This window comes from Nesoenas mayeri (assembly GCF_963082525.1).
Source record: "Nesoenas mayeri genome assembly, chromosome: 2".
Lineage (NCBI taxonomy): Eukaryota > Metazoa > Chordata > Aves > Columbiformes > Columbidae > Nesoenas > Nesoenas mayeri.
The window spans coordinates 153595282-153616491 of NC_137543.1; the positions used below are offsets into that span (position 1 = coordinate 153595282).

At 37.6% G+C, this 21210-nt stretch overlaps 1 protein-coding gene across 1 annotated transcript in view; it reads left to right on the forward strand.

Moving 5' to 3' along the window:
• Positions 1–21210, forward strand: part of ESYT2 (extended synaptotagmin 2) — an 80808-nt gene that overhangs the window by 53242 nt on the left and 6356 nt on the right. Inside the window, exons 7-16 of the mRNA XM_080339539.1 lie at positions 77–132; positions 4951–5071; positions 5651–5827; positions 6173–6255; positions 7512–7560; positions 8207–8296; positions 8812–8907; positions 17646–17720; positions 19537–19623; positions 20186–20335. Of these exons, the coding sequence (XP_080195665.1) occupies positions 77–132; positions 4951–5071; positions 5651–5827; positions 6173–6255; positions 7512–7560; positions 8207–8296; positions 8812–8907; positions 17646–17720; positions 19537–19623; positions 20186–20335 (984 nt within the window). The remainder of the gene's footprint in view (positions 1–76; positions 133–4950; positions 5072–5650; positions 5828–6172; positions 6256–7511; positions 7561–8206; positions 8297–8811; positions 8908–17645; positions 17721–19536; positions 19624–20185; positions 20336–21210) is intronic.

Consider the following 21210-nt stretch of genomic DNA (forward strand, 5'->3'; position numbering starts at 1 on the left):
TCGGGTTTATTTCTTCAGTGTTGTAAACTCACAAGTTGCCTTTTTCCCCCCCTTCCCTTTTCTCTGTAATTCACAGCTTTTGGAAATCAACTGGACTGGACTGACCAATCTTCTGGATGTTCCAGGACTGAAGTGAGTATATGTAAAGCAGTGTTTGATATTCCTCCACCTCAATGAACTCCAGAAAATCTGAAGTCCATCAGCTAAAAATATCAGGCTAAATGAGCACTTTTATCTCTTCATTTAGAAGTATAAGAAGTTGCTCAACATGCAGAAGGTAGTGATTTCACTACAATTGAATGTACATAAAGAGTATTTTGAGTGGGTCTTGTTAAAAACATTTTGAAAAGATAATTTTTAATCTGCTTTTGTTAGTGTTCTCAGCCTTTCAAGGTTTCCAGAGTGTTGTGAATGTCCTATCTGCCATCTCCTGGGACAGCACAAGGGCAGAGAGCTTGAGTTTTTTATGCCAGTGGCTTCACAACATCCTGGCTTGTGGCTTCCTATGCTGATACATCTCTAGGTGCTTGTGTAAAGGTAGTTAGAAACAGCTTAAGACAGTGATCAAATTAAATGAACTCTTCAAGTACTTGCTTTTAAAGCTCTCAGTTTATTATGTGAAGATCAAATGGAGTAGCAAAAATATTGCCTGCATATAGCTAGAAAAAATGCTTGGCTTATTCAGAGCGTTTCAAAATAGTACCTGGCAAAACCCCAAAGAAAGAAAGCAGAAGTAGAGGTGAAAACCAAGCTGCTTTGAATCATCGCAATCCTGATAAGGTTAAATCCATGAATTTATTAATAATTATCAAGTTGTAATAGTTACCCAGGGGCTTTTCAATATTGGGACAATGGCTAAGGGGATAATGGCAGATCTGATACACACTCAGATTTTGTGACTAGTCCTTTTATTGGATCCAAATACTCCCAAGAGCTGGCTGACTCCAGGTTTATTTTTTATTGTTTAAAAACAAGAGCTTGAATTTAGGTATTAAATTAATCCCTTAGTGCTCAATTGTGTGACCAAAATGGTTTTTGCTTTACTTAGACACGTGAAGCCAGTGCATGGAATCCCAGTTGAACAGTTTGAAATTAGAACTTGCACTAAGTAGGTTAATGGCTGTAAGAAGTGCTCATGTTTCAAGCCTGCTTAGGACTGCCTCCAAGGAAAGAGCTTTTCTTGCTGAGTGAGAAAATGACTTCCAAAATGCAGCTCCGGAGTAATAATTTGCTCTTTTGACATAACATTAATAAATATACGTTTAGTACTTAAGCTTACTAGGCTCCCAAGTTTCATATCATGCTCCATATCTGCCTGACTGCAAACACAAAACCTCTGATGTAAACAAAGTCTCGCTAAGTATCTCAAGTTTATGGTTTCCGGAGCAACCAAGCTTGGCCACATGTGCATAGAGTGGTGCCATCTAGATACTATAGAAACTATTTCTATAGTAACTGTAACTGGGGTGACTCAACTCTTGGCGAGGCAGAGAGCATTTCTCGAGTGCTGTATTTGGTTTTCTTATCTGTATAGATAGATTGTATATTTTGGTACGACAGCCTGACATACTGTAGTTGTTCCAAACAATGGTGAACAAGAGATTACTGCCACTACAGGTACCTTTTCCACCCCACGGCTGTTGGCTGCACACTAAACTACTTCTGCTTTTCATACTCTTGTTTGTACATGTCTTCTGCTACACAAATTTCTGCATTTGCTCCTGGAACCTTCTCTGTCGGCCATTAACAACTTCCATTGCTCTTTGTATGTAACTCCACAAGGAGAAGGACAGAAAAGTAATTCATATTCCATCATTAGCATGGCTTACAGAGCAACGGAATTAAACTCTATGTGAGGAGTCAGGTTGTGAGAACACTCAAGTGCTGTCAGGAGGGGATGTGGATGGTGGGAAGATGAATTCTGTTATGGTATTGGAATATGGTAAAAATACTCTATGCAGTCAGATGTGCTGTCTCTGCAGCGTGAGCAAGGACAAGGCAGGAGAAATACAGAGCTGCTTGTTCCGTCACTAACAATTAAGTAGAGCTAAACAGCAATACAACAGAGTAGGCAAATGCCAATAATTTTCTGCAATGAAATGGAACTTTTGAAGACATTTACTATAATAACCTGTCTGAAGCATTTCACACCTCTCATTTCTGTGAACTGAAAAAATGATTGTACTTAAAATCAATGACAGAGTTTTACAGTCTTAAGCTCTTTATCGATAATGCAATTGTTTAAATTGATACATCTTCCCGTGCTGCTTGATCAGTGATGTGTCTCTGCTTTCCATGGATCAGACCTTTTAGTTCAAGTAATAAAATAATTAGAAAGATTGTAGTTTTTGACTTGTATTCATGAAGAATAGCTTCCAGCTGGGAGCATCCCAGTTGGCTCATATTTGGTTAGAGAAGTTTCAGACAGCTTGGAAGTGTCATGTTGGTTTAGAATTCATTTAATTAATTACTTAGTTAGGATCTTTGGTATTCTTTTTCAGCTCCCTGATTTTAAAGACAGAATATCTACTGCCTTGTAGGAGTCTGTGTAAATTTCTGTGAAATTCCATTAATGCTCGTTCAGTTTTTTATACTAATTTCTCACGTTTTAGTGAAATTCAAGCGTTTTTGTTAGGATAAAATTGCAAGACTGACCTTTGGAATCACAGGGTTGGGTTTTTGTCCTAGTATCAAGGACCACGAATCCGCCAAGGGTCTGGGCCCTGTTGTGCTTCAGGCCGTTTTTCTCTGCTTTAAGGAAATATCCTGTAGCATCGTTTGAACATCAGTCATTCTCTGAACCAAGTCCAGGTTTATTTATGCCCATAGCTTATTTCGTAATGCATGTGTTCTAAGCAAATACTTGAGAAGAGCATGATAACCTTTATTTCCAGGCAGCTGTGCTGCCATCGCCTCTCTGACACTGTTGTTGGCGTTTTCTGACCTAGAGCAGTGAGTTTTCTCCATTAATCATCTGTTCTCAAGGCCTGCGCTTCCCTGAGCGTCAAGGTAGAGCTTTGTCTTCTTGCCAGGAAGGGGCACTAACAAAAGCACGAACAGAACAAACTTCTCTGATCTCTCTACGGCAGATTCATCATCAGAGTTGTATTTTGAAAAATGGGATTGTTGCTTGTGTAGTGACCATCACCTCAGATTCTTTTTTTCCCTTTTTAATGTTTGGACTTTTTATCTTAAATTTTTAACAGAATGATGGGTTCTATTTTCTTGGCTTACCTCAGATAAAGTTTAATGTACATAAATTGAACACGTGATGTTTAGCAAAACTAAACTGAGGAGGTTCGAAAAGCAGCATGTGGTATGATGACTAAAGGAAGCTACTTATTTTCAAATAACATAGTTTGTCTTCTTGTAGTAGCTGTCTTAAGAATTACTGAAACTATAAATTTGTAGGGTTGAGGGTTCACACAGAATGAAAATCTTCACAAATATGACTGGATAAGCTCTGGGAGAAAGGAGGGGAATAAAGGCTCCTCTTTAGGACAGATGTGAATTAACTCACAGAAGCTGAGAGGAAGGTTCCTCTGAGCAACATCTTAACATTGTCCGCTGTTGCTTCTTTCAGAGAATAAATAGAGGTCTGCACAGACCTCTCAACTGATCTTGATGCAGTCTTGAGTTTCTTGTGTTCTTATTGCACTGGATATTATAAAAAAGAGCCACGTTATGTTGTGTGTCGTAGTTGATCTGGATTTACAGTGGATGTGGGCAGCCCGGGGGATGCAGAGATCTGGCATGAGAAATCAGTGTGAATTAGAAATGGGCCAGATTGTATTCAGTGGGTTAATTTTGTTACCTGTTTCTGCCATAATATGTTTACTGCTCACCAAGAAATTTTCTTCCCGAAGGAAAATGTAATATATATTTCATTTCACTGCGGGTTTTGTGTCCGGCTGCTGAATCAGAGCTGCTCCCAACTGCAGATTCAGTCTTAGGAAAACTTTACAAGTGCTCAGTCTGAAAAACCTTCTCAGTAATCGAACGTATCTGCATTTTCATTTCATAAAGACTACAAAAGGGGAATCTTAAAGTGTGTTTAGGAGGAGAAATCATTCATCCCTGAAGAAGCTCCACCAGCTTTAGTGCGAGTGCACCTGCGGCTCAGAAGTATTTTTATATTTGTCTCTCTGAATCTTTGCACATACCCCTAAACTCTCCCTGGATACTTGTTTTCCATGGTGAATTGTACCACTCCAGTTCTGCCTTCTTACCGCTGTAGATGATGCAGGTAACCAGTGGTGTTTGTCTGCAAACACTGATTTATTGTCAGCTGAGACCCAAACTGGGTGAACTGGTAGTTTAGGAAAGTTTCTCTTTTCTGTGCCTGTGGGGCGTGAGGGGGGCGAGTTTGGGTTTTTGAATGATTCATTAGCAATGTGACTGTACCGCCACTCCCTTTTTGCCAGAACAAAACCTGTTTTGCTTCCCTAGGCCATATTTTCCTGGGCCACAAGCATGTTTTCTTTGTGTTTCTTTTATAAAAGACAGTCCTCCCAGCTCAAGGGGACAACTTCTTTCCTAACAATACAGGAACACTCAGCCAAACTTTCAGGGCTGGTTAAATCATAATTAAAATACAAAAGCAGACTAACAGTTAACATCTGCTTGGTTATTTACAATGCGGGCAAGAGCCTTTTACCCTGGGTGGCTTTAAAAAGCGCGGGGCGAGGGGGGAGCTTGGGTGGCAGGGAAATGAGAATGCAGATTCATGTCTGTAGTTTCTGTGATTCCGTGTCAGCTGCTTCCACCTGGTGGCTATTTTGGCAAGAATCCTTTATTTTCAAAAGTGTTTTATAAAACTATGTCTTCTAAATCCCCCAAAAGGCAAATATTTTCTCTGTTCAGGTTGTTAAGCAGCAAAAGGCGTATCTTAGTGTGACATAACGTGTGTTTAATTCTCATGAAGTAACTGAAGACTATTTTCTCCAACAGTGGCTTATCAGATACAATAATATTGGATATAATATCCAACTACCTGGTCCTTCCAAATAGAATTACGGTCCCCCTTGTCAGTGAAGTGCAGATTGCTCAGCTGAGGTTTCCTATACCAAAGGTAAGCACCTTTCTGTTAATACTTTTAGTTTCACATTTAGTTTTTTCTGTATTAGTAACTGTTAGAGATTTTTGTATGAATTTCTAAATACTGTTATTGCAGTAGTTGATGTTATCATGAATCCAGTCACTTAAAATAATTGAATTAATTTATAAATAGTATGTCTGGAGTTAATGTTTCATAATAACACCAAGAATGACATTTTTCTTTTCCTAGAATCTTAAACATATTACTTGTTAAAATATAGTTCAATTGTATAGACTAAAAATCAAGTAGCCTGTGTGCAAATTATTGCCAGTGCTCTTCTCTGGAAAGTTCTTACTACCTATTGCTCCTCACTTCCATTTCTTGTTATAATTGGCATGTTTCTGATTATTGATGGCAGTTTTTCCTTTCAGGAATCTCTCGAATGTCAGGTCTTCTGTGTATGTGGATCGCCATTGATATCCCTCCATTTACAATGTGTCCAAACTAAGTTTCATGTTAAGGAAATCGCAGTGGAAATTTTAAAACATATATTGCAGAAATTGTGATGGAGGCTTTCAGGCTACTACATAAACTCATCTTTTCCTTTTTCAGGGTGTTCTAAGGATACACTTTATTGAAGCTCAGGACCTAGAGGGGAAAGATACTTACCTAAAAGGGATTGTCAAAGGGAAGTCAGATCCCTATGGAATCATCCGTGTGGGCAACCAGATTTTCCAAAGCAAGGTCATCAAAGAAAATCTCAATCCAAAATGGAATGAAGTTTATGAGGTATAATCAATACAAATAGCTTGTTGTGTGTTCTGTAAAGTCATTTTCAAAACTGATTTTGTTAGAGAAGGTACTCTGTAACAGAAGAGAAAGTCACCATTGATGTATGTACATTTTTAATCTAGACTAAGCATCAGTGCTTCTGAAACTAAATCCAGTCTCTTAAAGCAATGTTAGCAAATCACATCTGAAAAGCTCTTACACTTGCTCTACTCATCTTTTTTAAAGAATTTGCATATTGATATGTTTTAACACACAAAGGCAGTGCAGTTCAATGTTTTACTGTTACTGTGCCATTTGCTAGTTGGTTTTACCATTGACAATGCTATCTTACTGTACTTTCAGGCCTTAGTATACGAACATCCAGGCCAGGAGCTGGAGATCGAGCTCTTTGATGAAGATCCAGATAAAGATGACTTCCTGGGAAGGTAAATGTTATGGAGAACGTTTGCAAGTGTTGAAAAGAGATTAAATATTTCAATGTAATCTTTTTTTTTTCCTATTCGCATTTTATTGCGGTTGTAGTTCTGCTATATTACTATATTTATAAATTAATTATCTTTCCAAGATGTGGTAGTAAGTAGTTCTATAATTACTTCATATATGTAAATATATGCATATAAAAATGTGCTTGTGTGTGTATATACATATCTATATGTTTTTATATATATATATATATTTTAAATAATGTGTTGTGGGTACTCATGACAAAAAAAAGGTGGGTGTTTTTTAGGAATTGTACCCTACCTGCTTTAGTGTTCATAAGCTAGCACATTATTTATTCAGGCAAAGCTAATATAGCTTTATTACCGTGTATCTTCTTCATCTGCATAGTTTTTGAATGGCCAGCTCACAGTTTATTTTTCTCTAAGAGCTGATCTTAATTATTTGATTAAAGCAAATATCTTGCTGTAATGCTTCTGCAAACATTACTCACCCGTAGATTCCCTAGGCCTGCCTTTAGTGTTTACCCATGAACATTGCAGGCTTTTAGTCAGCCTTTTTCTCCAGTAATTTGTCACCTTTATTTCTTGCAGGGTTTTGGAGCTTCTCATTGTTGCTTTCCATACAGAGTAGAACTCCCTTATCTTTCCAGCTCCTTTTCTCCTAACAGGAGCAACAGCACCTACTTCTCATTAAATTAAAGAAGTAGGTAGTACAAAGGCTTCTTTTCTTTGCACTTCCCTAATCTTACACTCAAGTGGAGGGGAAGCAACTGGCATCATGTGTACTTCAGGGCTAATAAAATAAAAAGCCACAAAAAATGTCCATGTAATGACATGCAGTTGGCTGCCCTGTTTGATTTTTAGCAGATTCCCTGGTACATTTTCAGCTTGTGTGAACTAGTGCTCTCGCAGACAATGCTGAAGCATGAATTCATGGCCAGGGGCTGTTTTCCAGTGGGTAGTTAGGATGTGGGCACTGTTCTGAGAGTTTGGTCTTATGTGTGTGAGCCATATTGTGCCAGATGGGCTGTAGAATAGATATATTTTCTGCTATCCTGCATTCCTCTTCATTCAAACATTTCATTCTCTACTTCTTCCTCTTAGGGGCTAAAAGAACACTAGTCTGCTCCTTTGGTCTCAGAGGAAGCCTGGATGCTCAGCAAACATGGGCTGGGGTTGGAGTTCTCTATGGGATCTTTTTGCATCTTGACTAAAATACTTTTGTTTTGTTTTTCTAGTTTGATGATAGATTTAATTGAAGTTGAAAAGGAGCGTCTTCTAGATGAGGTAAGCGTTCAGCAAGTTTGGGTTAAAAATCCATATGTTGTCTATATGGTTCTTTAATTATTATTTTTTTCTGAGCATAGTTCCTGCATGTGCACGAATGACCTAATGCTAGAAATAGATTCCCTAATGATCAGTATAGTGATTTAAGGGATACCTGAATTGGTGAGATCTGTAGAATAATGCCGTTCTTCTGTCTTGGGGTTTTAAGATGACTACTATGTAAATGCAAAAACCAGTAACTTAGGTATTTGGTGAGAGCTTTTTCTTGCACTAGAATTGCCCAGTTTAACTACTGTTAGACTTAGCAGACTGACTTTTGTCCTGTATGTAAGAGAGTTTTTATAGTAATGTTATGCAAGGTTTGTATTTCCAGAACAACCTTACAGAACTTAAAGAATGCTCTTGATATTTTAAAAATGCTTTTACTATATAACGTCGAGGTATATATGGCTGGTTTTGTTATTTTTTGTTGTAATATTTTAAAGGCCATTTTAAACAATGAATCAGATCTCTTCAGGTTATGCGGACTTCAGCTCTATAAGATTTCTAGTAGAGTTTAGCATTTCCTAAATGTCCTAAAGAGCCAATTGCAACCATGTATTGGTTTGGTGTCACATCATTTCACATTACTTTGCTTAACTTTTAGTGGTTTACTTTGGATGAAGTGTCCAAAGGAAAATTGCATTTAAAACTGGAATGGCTCACATTGATGCCAACTGCTGAAAACCTAGACAAGGTATTAAAGAAACACATCACTTTTATCCTGATCTTAATTGTTGGGGGGTGGTTTTAGTTGTTGTTAAATATGTAAGTAATTAGATTATCTAGATGTTGTGAATCTGGATAAATCTGTAACTTTATTTCAAGCTGTTTGTGCTTTAGAAATCTTATTGTCGTAACTGTTAATGTGCTGTAGTGATATGGGATTTTAAAATGCTTTTGTCATCCTTTTCTCTTAGTACTAAGGTTTGAGAATATCAGCTAATAGTTCATTGGTCTGGGAGATAAAGCTGGATATGCTATTAGAATCTGTCCAGTCTAAAAAATGAATTAGTAAATGGGGCAGAAATTTCCATTAAAATGGGTTTGAAATATTTATGAGTTTTGAGAAGTTAGTTTTTATGCTTCATAGTGTTCAATTGTGAATGTTTGCATTTGGGAGATGGTTTGAAAATGTTTTTCAGGAGTATGGGAGAGAAATAATTATGATGTTTGATTTTCAGAAAAGCTTACAGTATGTTGTTGATTTAGGTGCTAACAAGCATTAGAGCTGATAAAGACCAAGCCAATGATGGGCTTTCTTCTGCATTGCTTATTCTCTATTTGGACTCAGCAAGAAACCTGCCTGTAAGTTACATTCTGATGGATAAACCCTTTTGTCATGGGTATGTCCCACGTACTTCCAGCATGTCTTGCTCGGTGGTATGGCACACTGCTTTACTAACACACATTATGCCACGTTTTCTATACTTTCTCTCATTTCAAAACGTGTAATGTAAGGTCCACGTTTCTAGCAGTATAGTATTATAGGTACATATATTTAATAAAACATTACTCTTTTATCAGTGTGATTTTTCTTTAAAGAATGCTCCTTTCCTGGACTTGAGAGGCTGCATGTTTTTATTACACAGTGTTTTCCATAAATAGTATGGGATTAGTATGGGGAATTTTAAGGAACCTACTGGGAAAAGGCCAAGGTAAACCTACTTGCTTTGGTTTAGGGTATCTGGGGTAGATTTGAAGATCCTGAAGTCCTCATCACAAAATTAATACTGTCCAGTGGATGTTACAGTGGCAGAAAACTTGTCTGAGATTTCTGTCAGGTTGTCATTTGGCCTATTGGTTATTTGCTTATGCAAAACATAAAAATAAACAGTGGTTCCATCACATAGCAGTAATAAAGTAAACCCTACCCTAAATAGATGTGAGAAGCATGACACTGGGTTTTGTTGTTTTTCAGCATTGCTGTTAGAATGAGAAATTCTGGAAGTGCTGACTAAAATACTAATGAGAGAATAAAGTTTTCAAGCCTCAGATTTTTTTTTGCATGCATTTTGCAAATCTGTCCCCTCATCTTAAATTGAAGTTCAAATGCTGCATGAGACACAGACTGTGGTAACAAATGAAACCTTAGCAGCCTAAACAATTCACATCACTGACTGGTGATTTGAAGCCTGTTCCAGGGTGCATAGAGCAGTGTTTGGAAGTAGTATTTATAGGTTATTTTAAAAGCCAAAAGGATGTAGCTCTTATGGAATAGAGTCCTGCGTTATCTTTTCAACCTCACTGTATTGAATTCAGGGGAACGCTCTAACTTGGTAGAAAAAGTGTAGAATTATTCTAGTACAGAATAAGCAGAGACAGAATAGAATTATTGTGTGCATAACATCAGTATCAGAATACTCCAACACACAAAAGGAGTCCATCTGCCATACGTTTTGTGCAATAGATTAAATTGAACTCATTTCTGTATTTTCTTGTTCAACTACTAATTTTACTCAAACTGTTAACAGTTTAATGTATCAGTTAAAATACACGAAGGCCTCTTACTTAAAACAAATAGTTTAAAGTTCTTTCCTCCACAATTTCCGATTTTTTTGCATACAAGTCGGCTTCTCTATATTAGATCAGCTTAGTTTTTCCCTTCCTGTTTTGAATATACATTTTCTAAAATGCTTAGAAATCCAATGCTTAAATAATGTCACTGCATTGAATCAGACTGCAGTGAATGATAGTGACTACAGCTTTTTTTAATGTCCATTTGATTCTACTATGGAACATTTGCAAGACTAAGTATAAAAGTCTGCTGGCTTCTCGTGTTGTGTTCATATTCACTTAAAGGGGTCGTGTAGTGTAATAGCAACATTCATCACTTTTGGATTCCTTGGATTTATGGGGAACAGAAAGTCCAAAGAGAACTAAGTCCGTTAAAATTACACTGATTGCTTTTAATAGTTTTGAAGACTTTTGTCCACAACTTGAATGTTACAGTTGAAATATGTTCTAGATGAATAAGTACTTTTTATTACCTTCCAAATGGATTACTTAAGTTAATGCTTATCACTGCTACATATTTGATCTTGTCGTCAGTCTTGTTTTGTTGGCGTTATGGTGAATAATCCCAGCACAGGCATTTCTTTGGCATAGATGCATCATAGTTGTGGGTTTCTGAGACACTGCGCTGATTTATCTCAAGTGTGTTTCAAGTGAAACAGAAGCGGTGTAGAAGGGCGGTCTCTAAATGTACTTAGTTGAATTTGCCCTATAAATCTGCACTAGCAAAAGTAAACTTGGGAAGTGGGTTAATAGATTTGAATAATTAATAAAAAACAAAAATGCAAAGACTTTTCACCTTGCTGCACTACAGAAAGTCATTTAACAGATGAAAGTATTTGTAATGACAAATATGTACTTACTTGTTGTTATCTGCTGTTTTCTCTGGAATCCTTTGACTGTGTTCCTTAACTTTTTTGTGTAGTAAAGCTGCTTATGCATTCATTCTGCCACAACCCCATCACTCTGCTTTCTCCTTCCATTTCCATCTTCCTAAGAGTATCTACGAGGGAAACTTTGGGTGTGGATACTTAAAAGAGAGGAGAGCATCGGGACTAGTCTTTTGTGAAAACACTACCTCACTCTATAGAGCACTATTTGTGAGTTCTCTGGTATTATTTGTATTGTACCTTTTCTCTGCCAGAGTGTGGATTAGCGCTACTAAAGCCACTCACTCTAGTGGAATGAGAGCATGCAATTTGTTTTGCTGCATGGTTTCAACAAGTGTGCATTGTTTTTGTGCTATTTTTATTGCATCTTAAAGGCTACTTAAATTTCATTGATCAGCATATCATTGGGTAAGTAAGTAACTTTTTATGATAAAAACCCAAGATAAGTTTGTTGTAAAAGCTCTTACATTTAACTTGGATTGCTGATTCATTGAGAAATAAAATGCATACTGTCCTAGCACACGGTATGCTGGTGGATTGTTGGCTTTTATTGCAGAGAAATAAGCTGATAAATATCGCAACCAACATCCCTGTAGTTTCTTTAAAAGGTGATGCACTTAATGTTTGTAAGAACTTGCAACCTCTCCACACTGGTTCAAGTATTGCTTTAAAAATGGATGTGGTTATTTGTGCTCCCCAAACTGTAAATTCCCTTGTAAATCCTATTTCACTCCATGATGCTCCTTGTTTTGCAAATTCCCAAGCTCCTTTTCTTTTTTTCCACGTAGTCTGTAGTCAGGAAAATCCAGGCTAGGATTCATATTTTTCACTTGAATTTAATGTTACAAGATTATTACAAACTAACGAGCCTCTGACTGTCTTACACTTAAATCTGTAAAACACAACCTTGGTATCTTCAAAGAGAACAAGAATCTGTTCAGATACAAACTCTTTGGCCAGAGAGAGCTGAGGATGCCATTGTAGACTGTGCAGATAAATTTGTTGCTGGCTGTTGGCTTTTGGCTCGTATCATAAACCTGGATTTTTATAACACCTTCCCCCCTTCCCAAACCCCAACAAAACCTTTTTCTGTGGTCCTTTAGCTTCTCTGTAAAGCTCATGGTGAAGTATCAAAAAAATTACATCTCATAGAATCACAGAATGTCAGGGATTGGAAGGGACCTCGAAAGCTCATCCAGTCCAATCCTCCATCGGAGCAGGAACACCCAGATGAGGTTACATCTGTTACCAAATCTTTATAAAAATCAATCAATAAGAAGTGCAGTTCTTAAGCTACAGTTCAGTTATTTTGGTGCTAAAACTGATAAGCAGTTGCTGTTTCTTTTAGGTACAAAACCACTAGATATATCCTAAAAATAATATTTTATTAAAAATTGAAATGCTTGATAGCATAGCCCTAATATTTTTCTTGGTCTTAAGGTCTTCACATTAGGACATGTAATCCACATATAACCGCATCTCTTTAGACACTGGACAAAAGTTTCCAAATCCCCAAAGCGATTAGTGAGTCCGAGTGGAGCAGCTGTACGAGCAGCCAGGTCTGGTTTCTGCAGCAGCAGCAGCAGCAGCGCTAAGCGCCCTGTGCCGCAGTTGCACGAGCGCTCGTCTTGCAGCAAGGAGGAGATTTCTGGCTGGAGACCAGGAGACAGGGCTGTAGGAGCCCAGAGATAATGACAGCTCCAGCAGTCATACAACTGCATCTTGTTTTCAGGGCATCTTGAAACACGAGGTATTATGCAAACATTCCCATCTGCAAGTTCAGGTATCTGCTATGTAACCTGAGTTACTTGGAAGAGGGGGAGTGTTAAAAAAGGGGCTCAGTTTATATGGGGAGAGGAAAATCCTCAGAGGGCTCTGAGTTCTCTCTGTACCTTTCTAGACAGCATTATTGACTACTGGGAACCTAGATTCATGACACCTAATTCAGACATTTACCCATCTAAATCTGATTTATCTGAAATTAAGGAATATGAGTAGTCTTCTAAGAGCGAGTAACACTAGTTTTATGATACATTATCATTAGCTCATAACATTTTTAATTTGGTGTCTATATAACATATAAATTATTCATATATTAAATCAGCTTTTACAGGTCAGTGACTGTCTTCTGGTTATCAATTGAGGGTGCACTCAGATTTAGACATTTCTAAAGCCCTATTTTACACCCAAACAAGACTGAGTGAATCAACGGAAGTAATAAGTTGTAGTCCAAAGCATGTTGAATTAGGATCTGCCTTAATAACAAAACAGCTTGTTAGTTGTGTTGTAGTTTATGGGTTTGTTATTAGGATTTACCGCAAATGTCACTGGCTGTTACAGAATGCTAGCCTGAAATGTTATTTATTCCACTGTGTCAGTTCTGAGTGTAGTTCTTGGATATTCATCCCCTTTTCTTATAACTTCAGAGGCACTCGGAATGGTTTTGTCACCCAAGGCAAGACCTTTCCTTGGCTTTTTATATTGAATACTCCCTCTTCTTCTCCTAGTCTCCTCCCGCCCAGCCTTTCAGCCACATCCTCATGGACCTGCAGCTCCTTCCCTTGAAACCTGAAGTCTGGCTTAAACATACTTGCCCCAGCTGATGTCCCTTCTGGCCTATCCTTGCTATGATTCCAGAGGAATTGAGACATGTTCAATATCCAGGAATCATTGGTTGCCTGCCTTTATAATTGATCACATAGGTTTGTTTTTGACTTTTAAAATTCCTTGAAATAATAATATAGGGGGAGAAGGGACATGTATTGAATATGCAGGTGCAAATGTAAAGGAAAGATGGCCAGTAAGTTGAGGGGCACTTTGGGATTTAAAATGACCTTGATGAATCGCAGATATGATCTTGAAAAACTAATACTTTTCCATAGAGAACAGTCACTTCACCCATATAAAGATGGGATGGAAATAGCTGTCTGCTGGATAGCTCTGCCCAGAGAGATCTGCAGTCATGCTGTACCACGCTGTTGTAAAGACAAACACAACACTGTATGGAAAGAGGAGCGTAGGCTGTAAGATGTATGGACTAATCCTTCTGTTCTGCTCAGCTACTGCTGAGGCCCTGATTTTGGCCACAGCAATTGAAGATCTGGAGGACAGCAGTGGTGATAATGAGAAAGCCAGGAAAGGTGCTGAGCAGGGGAAGAGTAACTAGAATGAGTTCAGCCTTGGGAAGTAAAGATGGGGATGGTAATGATACAAGGCTGCTCCAAACAAACTGGAGTTTTCATGATTGTCAGAAAACCAGAAGCTATGCTCCAGTAAGGAACACACCTGTTTGGCATTAAAAATTTTGCTAATGAAAAGAATAGTTAAACATTAGGATTGATATGGGTACGGCGCAAGTCTACATCTTTGAGGACCTTTAAGTACGATAGTAAGTCCCTAACTTATCAGAGAAATAGCTGTGGAAGATGCTTTAACTTTTTGAAAAGATAATCATTTTTTAAAATTCCCACAAAACCAGCCAAACCTTCTTTCTGGGTTTCTCCAGTTTCATCATATTGTGTGTTCATTCTGAAATAGAAACTTTAAAGCTGAATGCCAGGAATCTCATCATATATATTGGCCAGCTTCAGGATATGACGTTCCAAACGAAAATGTAAAGTATTTCTGCACAAATGTTAAATCTCTCTTCAAAGTTTAGTCACTTTTGGATTTGGTTTTCAGGAAGGCATTTCTTTTGGAAGAGCATTAATAGTGGTGGTTCCTGTTCATAGAACAGCGTGTTTTAAAGGACTATTATGCATTCTTTTTTTTGCCACACACTAGAGCTTTGAAAGCAGAATTCTCCCTTGAAACCAAATATTGTACTTAAAGAAAAAGCCAGCCATAAGTGTGCTACCTTGAAGTCTGTTTTATTTCAAAATCATATTTTCTGACATCACTTATGAGTTGAACGCAAATTTTCTGTAACATTTTTGTACTTCCTATGTGTCGCTTCAAGAACAATATGTTATTCTTAATAAGTAAAATGTAAAAATTTGCTTAATTAATGGCACATAGTCAAAGGTTTTGTGCTGCTAAATCAGTTCAAATTCCCATTGTTACTGTATTTGCATGTTATTCAACTAAGTAGCAGACCTTCATTCTAGTTAGCACATTCTTTGTATATTCATCTGCTGAAGAGGCTCAAATGACTTAGATTTTTATAGTGAACTAAGTCCTATCAATAATTTTGGTATAGTCCTTTCTCCCATAAAATGACTCATTAATATAATTACTTGACTTACCATCAGAGAAGTTTCTATATTGTGAAATGCACTTAATGGAATTTTAAAAAGGTTCATTTAGTAAGCAGTCCGTAAAACATCAGGCGTTCAGTAAATTCTGGGAAGGGAAATATGAGTGGAGTAAAACTGAGTTATATGAGTTTTAAAGCAGAATACAACCATTTAGAGAGGACAAGAGGAAAAGAAAGTTGTGTCAGGCTTTTTCTTGTTGTGATTCCTTCATTGTTTTGTTTGAAATTTCTTTTTGGGCTTTTTTTAGGTTGATTTTTTTTTCCCCCCACTTTGTCCTATGTTGTCGTGTTATAATTAATTAACCTAGCGAAATTGCTTCATTGCATGTCTTATTAACCCTTCCTATGTTCATTCTCTCCTGACTAAAAAGCATAATCCGTTAGAATTTAACCCTGATGGCTTGAAGAAGGCTGCTGTTCAGAAAGCCCTAAAGGTAAAACTAATATAGTTGTCCGTTTAAGGTCACAAAAGTAAATGGAAATGCACAAATGCCCGCAACACTTCTCTTCCAACAGTGGGTGGAACTTCTGTGACTAGATATATATATTTAGTGCGATTCTGTTTTACTTAAATATGGTTCAAGAACCGGTCAAGACATTGGTAAAATACTGTGATGTGTGGTAATTTGAATTGTAGATCAGTCGAGTGGAGTATAGGCTGCTTTAGAAGACTGGGGAAAAACAAATAGTCCTGAGAACTTGTTTGAAGTGACTGAAGAATGAAGCTGACATGAAAGCTAAATCATCTTTTACACACTGGGTGATATTGATTGGTCAACTGTGAGTGACTATCCAATAAAATCCATCTCTGACGTGTTTTGAAATAATCTTTCTGCTAGGTATCTTTAGAAGGCTTTGCATATTTTTTTATATAAATGCTTAATAAATTTAGCACAGTTTTTGGATGGAAGGCGTAGAATTGAGAGGCAAACCGAGAAGACAGAAGCCAAGCTCTCCACTGGAGGAACTTGGACACAAGACAGTCTCTGATAGACTTTAAACAGCAGCTCTGTCAGTCGCAGGTGTTAGAGGTGCATTCTGTGTGTGTACATATTGCTGCCCATTTGGCAGGAATTAAAATGATATTTACATATAAGCAGAAGCGACAGGGTCTTTTTGTCAACTTCTATAGTCTCTGTACAAAGGAAAAATGAAACAAATCTCACCAACCATCTTTAAACACCAGCAGCTGGAGTGTAATCCGATTTTCTTTCTATTCCTTAAACCTTTGTATGCTGTTGTCTTTGAGAGCTCAATATTTGCAATTAGATATAATGAAAAGAAAGAAATGCAGCATTCATCCAAGAAAGGAGTGCTTTCTTCACAGCTTTTTTTCCTAAAGGAAAGTATGGTCATAAGCAGCGTGTCACCTTAAAGTCAAGTAATATTTGTGGGAGTATGATGTCCAAAATGTAAGCTCAGATTCAAAAATACCTAAAACGTGCACATTCTTAATTTAAAATAGAAAATATTTTAATCACTTGGTTGTAATTGTGACCTTACATGCATTAAGTAGATTTTAACTAACTTTCTGTTTACATACCTGATCTGCACAATCTCCTACATGGTAGAATTCAAAGGATATTATTAACCATGTATACTATATTTTCTAGGCCTTTTAAACTGCATTAACACCTGCCTGAGATGGTTAACTTTCATGTCTAACTTTTCTTTCTGACTTAAATTTTTGTTAGGTTACTTTAAAGTTTGTAAAACAAACATGTAGTTGGGAATGTTCCTTTACATATATAATGTGTTTCTAAACTGATGTTTATTTTCACAGTTTGATGTAATGCTATACAGCTGGTGAGCAAGGCTCAGATATGGCACATGGTTGATTCTCTAATAAAGAGTATTTGGTAAACTGTAGAAATATACATCAGGTATATTATAGTGCATTTTATTTCTCCCCAAACCAAAAAGGGGGGAATATCAATATTCTGATATTCTGTTCTGATATCACATCCAATGTAATACTACTGCTGCAATGTAAATACAGCCAGCTTCCTGACTTTGTGCTTTCTCCATATCTCCCATCCGCATGCAATTTTCATTTTGCAGTTTTAACTACCCTTCATTAGCTTTGGGTGTTGTAATGCTTATTAAAGGATAATCATTCAAAGAAAACAGAAAGGAGTCTAAGCCTCCTGCTTATTTGTAGTGTTTTGCTTCAGTGTATTTAGGTTAGTTGGATGCCTTCATGTAAATGTATTCTTGAGTTACTAGCTAGTCTGCCATTCAAGCCTGTTGAATAAAATACTGAGAATAATAGATCAACATAGAGTAGAATGCATAGGATTTGTATTTTTAAGATGCAGCCGTTTAAGTTTGGGAGGAGAGAGGTTTTGTTTTTTTCTGAAGGCAAAGTTTTTCTTTTTCGTTACCAGTCAGGAAAGAAAATAAACAGCAATCCCAACCCACTTGTTTTGCTGTCAGTTGGACACAAGGCACAGGAAAGTAAGGTAAGTTCCTACTCTTTATACTTATAGAATCATAGAACCATTTTGGTTGGAAAAGACCTTTGCAATCAAATCCAACTGTCAGCCTAGCGCTGTCAAGTCCACCCCTGAACCATGTCCCTAGGAACCTCATCTCTAAACCACGTCCCTAGGAACCTCATCTGTGCGTCTTTTAAACCCCTCTATGGATGGTGACTCAACCGCCTTGGCTCTGTCTACAAAGACTTGGTGTCTCTGTGTGCTTGGCATTGGCCATCAAGTCATTGAGTGTATCCAGTGTGCTAACAGTTACCACCAGAACTGAAATTGCCAACAAGAAGCCAAGGATTGACTGGGTGCTTACTCAGTTTGAACCGTCTATGAGTAGAGACCGGATTTTTTAACTGTTTGTAGATGTCCTTCCACAGTAGGTTCTGATCTGCAACTAAGAATCCTACAGTAGTGATTGTACAAATAAGTGTGGGTAAACAGCAGGCTTCAAAATACTGATCAAGATTTGCAAACTTACAGAATCACGGAGTTATAGAAATGCCCAGGTCGAAAGGGACGACTGAAGACCATCTGCTTGAACCTCCTGTTTAAAGTAGGGCCTTAGATTAGCCAAAGTGCTGTGTTTCTCTCAGGAGCTTGTAGTTGAGCCAGGCTACTTTGTCGTTATGTCTGCTGCTTTGATGGAGGGAAAACCTGTGTGCTTTGAGAAGGTTGTCCTCTTGAGCTTCTGTGCCCTCCAGGGTAGGACACTCACAGGACCACTTCCGACAGTTCCTAGAGCAACTTGAAATCTGCTTTTCTGAAGTCCAGAGCTTTTATTCTGCTACTTGTTTTCCTCATGCTCCTTAGGATCTTAAGTTCTGTGATTTTATAGTCACTGTAGCCAAGACATTATCCCTCATTTTTAAGTAGGAGATTTAGAATAGCACCACTCCGAATCAACACATCCAGTGACTGAGAACAACCATAGCACAGTGTTTTCCTAACCCAGACTTTTCCATTGCTTGTGCACCTCTGTGCCACTTTCCTAGAAAACATTAGAATAGTTGAAGCTCTCAGTGAGAACCTGGTTCTGCTGACCTGAGACAGCTTGGTGTCATCTGAAGAAGGTGTGACCCATCTCCTTTTCCTCACTGGCTGGTCTGTAACAGATGCCTGTCATGAGGTCAGTCTTGATGGTGATCCCTCTGACTTTGACCCAAGGCATTCGACATACCTGTCGTGCATAAACAACCTCTGTGCCTTCAAATAGCTCTTTAAAATAAAATAGCAGTGGTGAATTGATACCTAGATAGGTAGATGTATGTAACATAGGTATGTTTTGTTTTTAAAGTGTCTCCAAAAGGAGAGGACATATAATCTAGTTGCTTCATATCATGCCAAAAATTGACAAAGCCTAAACCAGATCTTATATATGGAGGGAATGGAGATAGAAATTGAGGTCCTTTGTTCCTGGAGACAGATTTTCTTGTGAGCGCTTTTTTCTCCACCCCCCCCAATAAATAGGTTGCTGAAAGCTGGGAGATTTGAGAGTAAAAAACCTTGCATTTGTTCACAGACTGGTGTGACGTAAAGGTTCTTTAGCAAGAGTTTTACTTTACATGCAGCAGCTTTAATGGAAAACATACTCTGTGACATGTCCTGTGTATAATTTTACATGTGGTATTATAGATGCCTTGGGTAGATCCCACTTGGCCCTTGTTTAAATGTGTCAGGTTTCAGGCATTAATTTTGCAAAGCCAAAACAAAAAATGTCCTCAACTCTTGACACTGGCTTTATTAAACACAAATGTTCTGTAATTTTTGTGCTTCCTGTCTCTAACTTTAGATTCGATACAAGACCAATGAGCCGGTATGGGAGGAAAACTTCACTTTCTTTGTACACAATCCCAAAAGACAAGATCTTGAAGTTGAGGTATGTTGTCTCACTCTCTTTAGATACTTTTATTTCTAAGACATTTCAGTAGTAACATTCAGATGTTACAGGCTGTTATGACATTAGACTAAATATATTGTGAATGCCATTTAAAATTATACTTAAAGGGGTGTTTAAGACCAGGCTATGAGATGTTTATTTGCATTTACTACTAAAATGAAGAAAGACTACAACCAGTCTCTCACCAGAAGAACATAGTTGATGGGTGTCTTACTTAACAAGCCAAACCAAACCAATAAATTTATACCTGTTTCAAACCCTAACCATGTAGTTATTTGGTCAAGGATCAGGTAGATGTAGCTGTGATGGTTGGTTTTCTGTCTCGATTTTACTGTAGAAGATAGCGATGAAGAAACTAGGCATTGAGTATATTTGTTATTTCCTTCTTCAGTGCAAAGTAATCTTATGATCAGGGAAGTTTGGTTTAAGAACAAACTACATTTAATATTGTTTGTTTTAATAAAACTGTCATTTCCTTTTCTTTCTCTGAACTCGTACAAAGCAGATGATACAAAATGACTTGGCTTCTGTGTTCCTTCAGGTGAGGGACGAGCAGCACCAGTGTTCTTTGGGGAACCTCAAGCTGCCCCTCAGCCAGTTGCTGGAGAGTGAAGATTTAACTATGCATCAGCGGTTCCACCTGAGCAACTCCGGGCCAAACAGCACTATAAACATGAAGATTGCACTCAGGGTACTCTGAATCTTTTTTCCACTGTAAATATCTGAAAGCCTTTTAAGACTATTGTGACTTCTGGTCTTCTGGCTTTATGAAGAAGATAGTACATTTCCTTTGGTGTCACAATGCCAGGTGTCCTTAGTTGTGGCAGTGCTATCAAATACACAGAGGTAACTTCTAATTTCAATACATTCTATTTCAAAACCAGAGAATTCTCCAAACAAAACAGTAATCAGCTGCATTAAAATTAAGACTGAGACTCCCCATGGTTTTAGGTTCAGAAATCACATTTGGAATCTGAATTCCTTCAAGTCTCTTAGGACTCAGTAGGCTACAGATCAGTGAAATCACCTTTATCTTATAGAAATGGAACTGAGGTCATGATGGTTTAGAAAGAATAAAGTCTATAGGGAAAGGAAGTACCTTCACAGTACTAGAAAAATTCAAACCAACATATGTTTTGAGGATGAAACTTGCATACCCCAAAATTGGTTTGTTTTTTCCCCAAATAAATTATTTGGTTTAATAAGGTAGTGTATCTCTTTGCAAACAGTCAGACTTCTGTTACCTTCTGTTATTTGTTCCTTTCTCAAGTGTTTTCTTGCTTACTTGTCATTAATACACGAAAATAACTTATAAAAGAGAAAATAAGTTAAATGAGTGAGAAAATCTTGTGATGTAGAGATTAGACGTCAAAATATTAGAGGAAAAACTATTGTAGAAGAGCTTTCCAGGTGGGTACATCTGCAAAGTAAATAGCACCTGCACCAGAAGTGTGTTAAGTATGGGAAGGGAATAATGAGAATAATTCTAAAAGAATGGAGAATTTCAAATTGCTTTAGAGTGCTGCAGATGCCAAAGAGAAGATGGAGCTGTGTTTTGCTCTGCAA